Source organism: Myxocyprinus asiaticus, chromosome 4 (assembly GCF_019703515.2).
Source record: "Myxocyprinus asiaticus isolate MX2 ecotype Aquarium Trade chromosome 4, UBuf_Myxa_2, whole genome shotgun sequence".
Lineage (NCBI taxonomy): Eukaryota > Metazoa > Chordata > Actinopteri > Cypriniformes > Catostomidae > Myxocyprinus > Myxocyprinus asiaticus.
The window spans coordinates 53,650,565-53,662,909 of record NC_059347.1 but is presented as its reverse complement, the minus strand read 5'-3'; the positions used below and the strand labels follow the sequence as shown (position 1 = coordinate 53,662,909).

Genomic DNA, 12,345 nt, shown 5'->3' with positions numbered 1-12,345 from the left:
GGACTTAAATATTGATCTGTTTCTCACCCACACCTATCGTATTTCTTCTGAAGACATGGATTTAACCACTGAAGTCATATGGATTACTTTTATACTGCCTTTATGTGATTTTTGGAGCTTCAAAGGTCTGCTCACCATTTACTTGCATTGAATGGACCTACATGTCATATTCATTCATTTAGATAAATATTAATTATGACTAAATTGGCATTTAATTTTAGTTGATGAAAGTAACAATGTGCCAAATGACAAAAACTTGTCAAGCTGTAACAGACCAGACTTACCAGAACACATTTGTTACATCAACATGCTGATCATGTTGATGTTTGTGAAATGTTGGAATGAGCATATACTCACCAGCCAATGGGTCATGTATTAAGTTCAGATTTTGGGGTGAAAAATTACAGTGCATTTTCATATGAAAAGCTTTTGCTATTTTTAGCAGCCTGCTTAGTCATGGACACCCTCTTGCCCTCCCATCTCACCGCTCCAGGTCGTGGACTGGGTACAGTGCCAGTATATCGGCCCCATCGCTGAGACGACTCCCTGTATTCTTTATACGGCCCGTCGAACACAGTTTTCACCTCCCCAATCTGATACTGACACACAGCAGACACATCCACATCCCCCCTGAGAGAGAAAAAAAGGGAAAAAAGAGAGAGTGCAAAAGAAAAAGTAGTCAGTCAGTCTGAACTAAATGACTGCACTACATTGGTGGGTTTATTACAGTAATAGCTTTACTGTCAACTTAATGACAGTATGACAGAACAGCATTTTCTACAGTTGAGGTACACGGCTGGATGTTTGGCACAGAGGCACTTTATATAAGGAGAGGCAGAATGACTTTCACAAGTACGTCAAAGTGAGAAATATTAATGAGACAGGCTGGTATGGCAGGAGAGCTCACTCACCACTGTGCATGGAAGATGCCATAGAAACTTGTGCTCCTCCAGTCTGCTCCAGGCAGGGTAAAGACGGCCCGCAGGTTATTAAAGGTGATGTGGCGCTCTGGGAGGGAGCACATCAACTGAGCCTTCTGAAAGGTGGTCCACTTTTTCTGCAGGGTCCGTGTACCTCCCAGGTCTCCCTGATAAGAGATGTAAAAAGTCATCAAACAGACGTTTTTATCCAAACTGACTTGCAGGACAGTTATTATAGAGATTTCCCATACAAGGTCTCTGCATGTTTAAGAAGTTTAAGAAGTTAGTCTGAAAAAATATAAATATAGATAATCAGTGTTATGAGATTATGCTTAAAAGGATGTTTTTCTCAAAGGAACCATCATTTGAACCAATTGTTGCGCAGCAGCTTAAAAATGTTCATTACACGGCTCTCTGGAATACTCTAATCTGATTGGTCATTTGGGATATTTCACCGGTCATCAGGGTATTGCGAGTAATCTTTCCAACTTCTCATGTCACTCTGCGATCTCTACAAGTAAGCTCATAAAATAATTATGTTGGCTTGACAAAGAGTTTCAGAGTTTTTCCAAAATCCCTAAACTATTAAAATGATCAATTGTAACTCCTCCAAGAGCTTTCAAACTAAATCCACCAATCTTGGCACAGACCTTCAGACTGTTCTGACTGTGATGTCTTTTATAATTGATCGGACTGACAGTTTTTCAATAGCACGCAATCAAAAATCCCCAAAATCCCATAGACTTTCATTGACAGAACATCAGGTGGGCCAAGACTATTCAAAATCCAACTTTCTTTCTTTCTTTGTCTAAAGATTGATTTGTGGCAATTTGGTCTCATTTTTAATAATTTGTACAATGTTGCAAATTTATGTAGCTACTGAAAATCCATGAAATGATCACATACTGTATATTTTGAGACTAAATTCTTGTTTGTTATTTTCAGTTTTCTTCAAGGTGATTAAATCAAAAGTTTTTCAATATCTGTACAATACGTGAAAGGTTAGTATTTGGGTTTGAAATGCCCCTCTGTTGTAGGTGCTAAAGGCCCCCCATTAAAAATTTCTTTTTCTTAAATGGGGTTAATAGATTTGTTATGAAAAATGTTCAAAGTGGGCTCACATTGACTGATCCAATCACAATGGAGATTCATTTGTTTATAGAATACTTGAGATGTAATGAAATGCCAAATCTGTTAGAAATTAACAGGAAATTGTGCACCTTTTTCTAAAGTAGTTATTTTGAATAAGTACCATTGTAATTTGTTACTCAAAAAAGCATCTTACTGTCTCAAAATTATTTACATTAGTTGACAAATAGCTTTTGCCCCTATATCTACACTATCCATGCATCCTTCCTTCCATCCATCCCCAAATCCCCAAAATTTCATAGACTTTCATTGATGGAACGTTCAGGTGGGCCAAGACTCTTTCTTTCTTTCTTTCTCTCTCTCTCTCTCTCTCTCTGTCTGTCTGTCTATCTGTCTATCTGATGGTTTATTTGAAAGTCTGTATATCTGTCTATCTAGCAACCTGTCTGTTTGTCTTACTGTAAAATCAGTACAACCATCAAACTTTTAAAACTAGTTAAAAATTTCAGACAAACTTTCAAGTCTTTGTCAAGCCAACATCAAAGTTTTATATCCATTTATTTATTCATTTATGAGCAGTTAGATGGTCATTTTCACAATATAAACTCCAACGCAAATCGTAGGCGGAATCCAGAGACTCTGTGCTCTCTTTCTTCACACGTAGTAACTTAATTTCAACACAAATCAATATTTCATGTACTCATGTACATTTACTTATTTTGGTACTTAGCTGTGTAAAAGACAGGGTAGTGAGCCGGTCTTAATCCCATTGGTTGAGGTTTTGGACAGGAGTACAATATATGACTTCAGAGAACAGACTGTGATTAGCACTGAAGAGGTTGGTGGTTTACGTTCTCACCTTACAAACACGTGCCACTCGTGCCACTGTCAGATCGCTGTCGCAGTCCAGCTCCACTGCTCTCTCACTAAAGAAGAAGTAGATCTTATCATCATCTCCATCTTTACTGTTCCGGCTCTCCCGCACCAGTGCAGAACCTACAAAGTTTGGCTCTGGTCCAGACAACAGATTAGGAGGTGAAAGGTGAATTAAAAGGAACAATGAGTTAGAATTGTGGATACAGCACTGTAGAGACACCAGATAAAGAGCTGGATGAAACAATTATTTAGCAGGGATGTGTTATATTTTGTAAATGTGTTTGTGGACTTACCATTGAGCCAAGCAGGTAGGTATTCACTCTTCATACTGTAATGTTGCTGTCCCAGGTTCCTCAGGATCACAGGCTCTGTGCCCAGGAAGTTATTAAGGGTGGCGGAGTACAACTCTTTGTCTAAAACAGAGGAGATGAATGCTTAGAGCAGGACCAGATGTACAGGCAGACACACCTGTCTAGAGCCTTACAGTTATGAGATATTAAAGAGGGATTCCATTTGCTCCCAAGTGTGGGAAGAGAGGAGCCATAAACACTTCTGCAGACGGCACTGAACTAAATATGGAACACTCACACACTGACACACACACAAGAATAATAATAATAATACAGGAGCAGGGTTGAAAGATACGGTACATTTCACACATCAGAAACCTGTACACATATATGACTCACCAACAATGAGTCCTGTATGACCCTTGGCAGGGTCGTAGGGGCACTTTCCTTTGCCGTCCTCCAGGGCGGCGCTGTCCAGAGTGAAGTGATCTGCATTCTATCAGACAAGACAGAAACAGTCACATATGGCTTGAACATGCACACACACACACTGTGCCACCAGCCATGTTTGGCAACTAGAGTTTCATCTGCAGCTGAGCCCCTCTACATTGTCCTTCTGCCCAAATACAAACAAATACACAGCACAACACACACAATCTTTCATCCACCACTGAATAATGCTGTCTTATCATAACAGCCTGCATTGTGTAATAACACAACCTAATTTACATTTGATATATTTCACTTTGACCCACTGGAAACCACCCCAAGAGACATACTGTGTACACACTAAAACTGTCTTAAATGGATAGTTCATCCACAAATTAAAACTATCAACATTTATTAATCCTCACGTTTTTCCAAACCTGTTGTTCATTGGAACTTTTTTCAAACAATGAAAGTGAATGCTGAATGATGCTAGCCAAGCATCTGCTTTTGTGTTCCATGGAAGAAAGAAAACTCATACAGATTTGGAACAACTATCCCTTTAACACGAGATTCACTGTCTCTCTCCAGCCCATTCGACATTTAATCACATGCAGGATATGAACTGCAGATATCAACAAATCAGTTTTGTCTAGTTAAAATGCTAATTCTTGATTTTAGGACTGAAATTACTACTAGTGAAAGTGCAATTTTATTTTATATCAGTAATTATATTTGCACTAGTAAAAACATTAGCTGTGTCCCAAACGACACACTATACACTATGCACTTTTAAAATATACTATGCACTCAGCCATGTAGTTATGAATTTTCAAAGTGTAGTATCGTCCCAAATGGAACACTTAATGGTTATTACTACACAGAAGTGTTCGGCTTTTAACAGCTGGCGGAAGTGACGTTTCAAACGCACCTGATGTGTATCCGGGTACTCGTAGTACACTTCTATATGTTGCATTTTCAGTGTAAACATACTACTCGCACAACTTACACTTCAAAATTACGTAAAATAGTGCAGAAGTGTGCGGTTTGGGACACACCTGTTAATTCTTTTTTTTTTTCTTTTTTTTTTTTTAAATGATATCATTACTCACAGAAAAACACATTCTTGATATCAAAAATGGAATTACAATTTAAAAAAACCTAATTACTGACATCTGCAATTGCATTTTCACAAGTAGAATTTAACAATGATCTGTCTTTCACTCCTGTTCAAAACACAATTACAGATATCTATAATTAATTTATTACTCGTTGAAATTCCAAATACACATATCGTATATGTACTTCTTACTAGTTAAAATTGTAATTTTTTATCTTAATAATGACATTGTTACTAGTAAAAATATCCATTCCTGATATCAACAATATAATTACAACAAGTGAAAATGCAAATTTCTGATATCTATAAATCTATTTCAGCATGTTAGATATTGCATTTCAGATATCAGTAAACCGAAGAGCAATTACAGTAAATATATCGTAAAAGCTTTAATACTATTTACAATCACATTACAAATGAGTGAAATTTACATTGCCATTTGTGAAAATGAAATTACATATATAAAAAATTTGCTTGTTGTAATTCAGTTGTTGATATCAGGAATGGACATTTGCACTACTGGCAATTTAATTTATCATTTATACTATTAAGAAGTGCATTGCTCATATGTGAAATTGGAATTTCAGCTAGCAAGAAATGAATTATAGATGTCAGTAATTGTCTTTTGAATGGGTGAGTGAATGACATATCATTGTGAAATTCTACTAGTAAAATGCAATTATACATAACAGTGCTTGTTTTTGTACTAGTTGAAATTACATTTTTGCTATCAAGAATGTGTATTTGTGCAAGTAATGATGGCATTTTTTTTAAATAAAGAATTAGGGCTCTAATTTAAGAGTGCTAAGTGCAGCGTATGGCCATGAAGTTTTGGTATTTTTGTGCAAGCATGCGCTAAGTCTAGGCGCAAGTGGGTTTGGCGATATTTCATGTGCAACATGTTAATGGCCTGGGTCAAGTGTAATTTAATTTATTAGTTAATGCACCATCTGCGTCCTATTATATACTCCATTGCCTGTCAAGCACCAGCAATACAAACAAAGACAACACATTCACAAGAAATTGGTAGTGTAAATGGACTGTATGCAATGAATTAGAATAATAGAAATATGGACATACTCCTTTTTATGCTTATAAAATTATTTATTTATATTTAATTGTTTAATTATAGTTATTGTCAGGATTTGGATGTTCGCCACGTTAAGTTATAGGGAATGTAAGTATTCATAATAATTTTCTTCTACTGACACACAAATCATGGCTAGTAGCCTATTAATAGTGATTGTATCGGCACGCGCAAATAATAAATAATTAAATGGTCAAAACAATCATATACCAAATCCAAACATTTTATCCTCTCCGCAACTACTTTATCCGGCCTCTTTTTCAGTGACTTAAAAAATCACTCTACAACAACAGGTGGAAAAATACCAATACAAATTAGATTATAAATTCAATAGAAATTTTTCACACTCCGGGTTTTGGAACGCAAAAGTAAACGTTTGCAGGGTAAACTTCGACAGCGGTTAATGGGAGTGAATGGGAGATCACAGCAAATATTATTTTCACTTGCCCATTTGCTCCAAGAGCAAAATAAAAAATCCACTCTTTCATTTCAATGACTTTAAAGAAAAGGAAAAAATAGAGAGCAGTGGATTAAGACAGTAAAATGGGAGAAGATGGCAAATTTACTGTCACTCTCTCAGCAGCTGTAATCGAAATCCCCCTTGTAGCTGTGGAATTTGTTTTTTTTTAAACTAATTCCAGGGTAATATCAAATCAAATCAAATCAAATCACTTTATTGCACTTTATTGCACAAATCACTTTATTGTGTTATATTAAACACATACTTTGTGTTTAATATAACACAAAGCATAATGTTATAAATTTACACTCAATATTGAAAAAATGTATTTTGCGAGATTTACGCTGCTAAATAAGGCAGAAACGCGTCCTCACAATCTGTTGGTTGGTGACGTCAAGTGACGTCATTGTTCAATGAACATTTCCTGCTTGTCAAAACAGAGACTATTTAGCAGAGACAGGACACTTCTGTTAAAATGAATGGGAGAAATTAGAACAGCAAACGTTCAACAGATGTAGAAAGGAAGTCCCGCCAGGTAAAATAGCCAATCACCTTTTAGATACAGAAATCGCCTGTCAATCAACTCAAGAACGCGCATGCGCATTAGCTATACATTTTTTTTTTACGTAATCTGAGTTAAAAACGCACACTTTATTATACCAGTTGTGACGGAACAACATGCCCCTCCCATGGATCATCGTCACCCGTGGTGACTTTTCCTCGTTTGGCGGCCCGTGATGGGGCTCTCTTGAACCCAATGAAGAGCCTCTTCACTGCTGCCTATAAACACAGAGTGCGCCTTTCCTCGGGAGACCAGTCTCTACCTGCTGGCGTCTTAGCAGGTCCATGAACGGAGCGGTGAGGTTCCGGTGCGAGTTAGATGCGTCGCTGGAACCGCACCCCGGAGTAGATTGCAGAAACAAAGCTTTCCGAAACTTCGAGTCAGTTGAACCAATTGCTTTGCAAAAAGATTCACTGTTTTTAAGTGCTCGAAACGCTGCTGCCGAGGACATCTGCTGGTCACAACCGTGTAAATGCAATGAGAAGACTCGAGTCAAAAGCAGCTACAGTGCTACTCAATGCATTAAAATTCATTTACTGCCCTGCTGTATTTGTCATATATTTTTCATGGTTGTCGTCTATGTCCTGGAATAAACAGATCTGAATATTTGCAGAATATGATGACCTTCTTAATAAATTAATTAAATACCAAACAATATATTTTTTTTATTCTAAAACAACACTTTGTTTTGTATAAACATTTTGTTTTGTTTTTTCAAAACATTTTTACTTTGACAGATAATTTCAATTGTGCAATAAACAATTGAAAAAGACACGTTATTGTAATAAGTTTCAGTTGGTCAGTATGAGACTCGAACTCAGACATCAAGTGTTTAAAAACACACAACAAGTACATTAACCACTACTCTGTGTAGCATTCCTAGCATTGGTAAATTGGATGTACTAAATAAAAAAAGATAGTAAATGCGCGTTATGTGCAATAGTTGAAATTCCAGATTCACTTTTTGTAAAACAAACAAATCTCTGTATGTCTCTTTAATTTTTTTTCTCACAAACACAACATTTTGATTTTTTTCCTTTGGGAACACAGCTCAAGGTGATTGACAGGAAAATTAAAATGACTGAATTCAAATCAGCAACTCTTCTTTGAATCTGTCTGATTTTATAGACCTAAGTTATTGCTGAACTGACTCGAGGTCAGTTACAGTCTATATTTAACACTGATTCACGGTTTCATCGTGGGATCAACACCCTCTAGCGAAACATTTTGAAACAGTATGACGAAGCCTTGTTTGCTGAAATCACGTGACTTGGCCAATTTGATACTTGCATTGGTTCGAAACAAATGATTCGTTAAGGTTTCTAAGCTTTATGAAGCAGTGTTTCAAAAGCGGCCATCACTACCCTGGAGCGAGTTAGATGCGACGCCGGGGATTTTATCGTAATCTTGACCAACCGTTTTGGAGATTTCGGTCTTTCCCCATTCAAGTAGATAGGAGCTGCACTTACATGGCGCTTGTTTACGTAGAAAAATATCTGCCCAAACTGCCCAAGAGCATTCTAAAAATGTCCGCCGAGTGGACTGGCTTACCTTGAAAAAGAGACTTTGTTGAAAGGATCCGGAAATACATTTGGACCATTCTAATTCCCGAACTTGAGTCTCCAAACTGCATATGTAGGAACTGAATTTAGACTTTGCGCTGAAAACAAACCTGCTTTTGAAACGTCTTAACGCAATTACCTATTTCTCAGGAAAATAGCAAATTGCGCTTTGCGCCACTTCATTAACATACAATACACCCACGGTTTGCGCGCATACACCCACAGATAGTGCAAGCACTCCCACCCATGGCCACATGTGCTTTGCTCTGGCACAAAAATTGCACTTAAAATTAGCACTCTCACAAAAATTTCATAAGACTTAGCACACGGTTGTAGTGCTTAGCACTCTCACCAGTAATTCCATTCCTGATACTGAGATTAGTATTTTAACAAGTGAAAATGTAATTGTTCATATCCATAATTCATATCCTGCAAGCAATTAAATGTTGTAAGGGCTTGTGGCTTGCCCCACTTGATCATGTGGGTCTGACAGATTTATCAGGGTAGTAGACAAAAATCCAAGTGGACGCTCACAATGTAGGTGCATTTGGGCTGGAAGGCATATGTTCCACATGTGTACAGATGAGTGTGGTTGTAGCTCTGCAGGAAGCAAATGTAGTTGAAACATTCAGTCTGGAAGACACAAAGAGAAGAAGGTGAGAGGGAGGGGAGAGTAAATGCATTTCACAAGGGTCATACAATGTAAAGCTGTTATAACATAAAGGATGAAACATCAGCCGGTACCTGGTTATTCTTCCCCTTCGCTGCACACTCACTTTTCTTTTCCACAGGAGCAGACCACTCAATCTAAGAGAGAGAGAGAGAGAGAGAGAGAGAGAGAGAGAGAGAGAGAGAGAGTGAGAGAGAGAGAGAGAGAGAGAGAGAAATATGTGACTTTTGCAAGCAAATAGCACTCTGCATGTAAAATGTGTATCTCTATTGACTGCTGCAACTGGCAAATTAACACAAATGACTCAGGCATTGAAAGAGTGAGTCATTTTTAAATGCTGATATTTTTGAATGATAAAATGCTAATGGTCTCTTGTCGGTTGATGGTTTGTGGATTAGTATTTAGTGGGTGCAGGGCTTTTTAAATGAAGAAATTAGAAATGTGTTTTCTTTGTTGAAGATACCTGCGGTCGGAGCTGTCTGCTGATGTCGTTGGGATCCAGGGCGAAGATGTGCTCCCGGGCTCCCACGTACAAAACCCTCTCATGTTCTGCCAGGGTCAACATGCTGTAGTTCCACACCCCAACAGAGCGAAACCTCGCCATACTGTCATGCACATCTGAAGAGAGAAACAGAGAGAAATGATGCAATGTTATTGGACGATATCAAACGGTGATCCAAATGCCACTGATCCAACTTGAAAGGGATAGTCCACCCAAAAATGAAAATTCTGTCATCATTTACTCACCATCATGTTGTTCCAAACCAGAATAACTTACTTAAGTTATATAGAATGTTTAGTTTCAGTCACCATTCACTTTAATTGTACGAGAAAAAGAAGCAATCAAATATGCTGATTTGGTGCTGGTCAAGCTGATGTTCACAAAAATAATTTAGCTGATGAAGTTGGTCAATCACTGTGTTTTTGGTGAAGACCAGTGTTGTCTTCTGGTTAAAGGGACAGTAAGTAATTTCATGTTTACATTTTGCTGGCTATTATTTGCATTTCAAACAACTGATACAAGAGTGGTGTATTGACAGAAAGTTTAAGTTTATCAACGTAACTATTATAAGACCTGGCTGGTCATGTGACCTCAACATGGCGGTGACTATGAGGGGGCAAACCCGCGAAATGTAGAATAAAACATTTTAGTTGTAGCTAAAATGAAAATTCGGTCATAATTGTCTCTCATGACAATCCAAACCCATATGACTTTCTAATGTGCAACACAACAGGAAAAATTCCAATGAAAATCATGGTCTGTCTATTCAATACAATGGCAGTTGATAGTGACTCACTTCAAAGCTTAAAAAAGCACCTAAAAAAATAATAAAAGTAGATCATGTGGCTCATGAATTATATTCCAAGTCTTCTGAAAGCATACAGTATGTTTTGGTGAGAAACGACACAAAATGTAAGTCATTTTAACAGTGAAAATCTTGACATACATTGCACGTTTATAAGTGTCTGAGAGAAGCTCATTCACAGTGACATGTTCACGTGAGAACTTCCATTGTTTTTAGCGCTAAACAACGTGAGTTCCCACGTGAACAATCAAGCCACTGTAAACGAGCATCTCGCATAGCGCTAATAAACACGCAAAGTCATACCAGAGACTATTTAGCCTGAGACGGAGCACTGGTATTCAATGGGAGAAATTGGAATGCCAGAAATGGCAGATGTAGAAAAGGAAGTCACGCCTTACAGGTTAAAGAGCCAATCACCTTTTAGATACAGATATCGTCAGTCTACTCAAAAATGCACATTAGCTGGACCAGCCTGAAAATGTTCGGTTTTTTTAGCATGATATGAGCTAATCAAGCACAATTTATGATACCATTGTAGTCAGATTTAACTGCTGATTTAAAATATGTTCTTTGATCGTAATCTTGACCAACCGTTTTTGAGATTTCAGTCTTTCCCCATTCAAGTAGATAGTAGCTGCACTTTTATGCCACTTGTATCCATAGAAAATAGCTGCCCAGGACCTTTCCAAATGTAACCGGTTCTGCTCGACCTGCTCCGATCAGTATTCAAACCAATGTCAGCCGGCATGGGAGGCAGTTGCGCTAACGAGGAGGCTAAAGTCTACAGCCTCTAGCATCAGTCGCTAGTGTGCCTCTTGAGGCCAGGGGAGTGAGGTTTACGCATACCGCACAGCTATCACGTACCAGCTGGCTTCTGTTACACAAAGATGACTGGACTGGACTGACTTGCCATGAAAGAGGATTTGGTCATACATATTTGTAACTACATGAGGTTGATTAAATGATTACAGAAATGTCATTTTTGGGTGAAATATTCCTTTAATCTCAAGTGAGTGAACATCATTTAAAACATTTATTAACATAACTTTAGGTGTAAAACTTTTTTAAAGTGGAAAAATGTACTTTAAGCTAGTTAAAAAGCTGGGTGGGAATGTGGTTGTGACGAGCCACACTGATCTTTTCAGCAGGGATGTGCCGTCTGAATACTCAATCATAAACTACTCCCTGATCTGATTAACTGCATGGCAGATGGGTGAAGAGTGGAAAGAGAGTTACAAGCAAGTGCTTCAAGAGAAGAATATAGAGAAGGCAAGTGAGTGGAGGACCGTGAGTGGTGGGATCGAGCAAGATGGAAGCCAAGAGAGTGTGGTTATTAGATGGAGACTGGCAGCTTGGTAATGTGTAAGAGGGTTGGAGGAGCCAAGAGGAAAGGGAAAACAGACTTCCCCCCAGGGGGGACGGAGAACATCTGCCTGGTTACAAACAGAGTTACACACATGCTACACACTTCTAAATACCTGCATAATGACTCAAATGCCTCTCAGCTAGTCACTGATGGAGTTTCTTTAAGCTTTGTGCTGAGCTAAGAGTGTCACGTCAAATAATTAAATTCAGAGAAGCAGCAATTACAGACAGTGGAGCAAGGTGCACTTACGCATCCCAACCAGACAGTGGCAGCATTGAGAAAGCCATCCACTGTTCTTTGTGTGTGTGTGTGTGTGTGTGTGTGTGTGTGTGTGTGTGTGTGTACTAAATAAAAATAAAAAAATAAAATAGGTTAACAAAGCTGAAGTAAAACAATTAATAGAGTAGACCAAGGCTAGCTATCACACTCTTTACTTCAGTGAGTATTTCTGCAAAAGCACATAAAGAAATGTTCCAGGTTCCAAGTTAAGCTTAATAGACAGCATTTGTGGCATAATGTTGATCTCCACAAAAAATAGTGTGGACTTGTCCCTGTTTTTTTTTTTTTTTTTTTAAAGCAAAAAATAAATAAATAAATAAATAAAAATAAA

At 37.9% G+C, this 12,345-nt stretch overlaps 1 protein-coding gene across 1 annotated transcript in view; it reads right to left on the bottom strand.

Moving 5' to 3' along the window:
- Positions 1-12,345, bottom strand: part of LOC127440230 (semaphorin-4C-like) — a 95,504-nt gene that overhangs the window by 14,971 nt on the left and 68,188 nt on the right. The window contains exons 3-10 of the mRNA XM_051696723.1: positions 9,526-9,680; positions 9,137-9,199; positions 8,927-9,025; positions 3,575-3,671; positions 3,179-3,298; positions 2,869-3,020; positions 912-1,087; positions 486-630 (exon numbers count right to left, since the gene is read on the bottom strand). Coding sequence (XP_051552683.1) covers positions 486-630; positions 912-1,087; positions 2,869-3,020; positions 3,179-3,298; positions 3,575-3,671; positions 8,927-9,025; positions 9,137-9,199; positions 9,526-9,680 — 1,007 coding nt within the window. The remainder of the gene's footprint in view (positions 1-485; positions 631-911; positions 1,088-2,868; positions 3,021-3,178; positions 3,299-3,574; positions 3,672-8,926; positions 9,026-9,136; positions 9,200-9,525; positions 9,681-12,345) is intronic.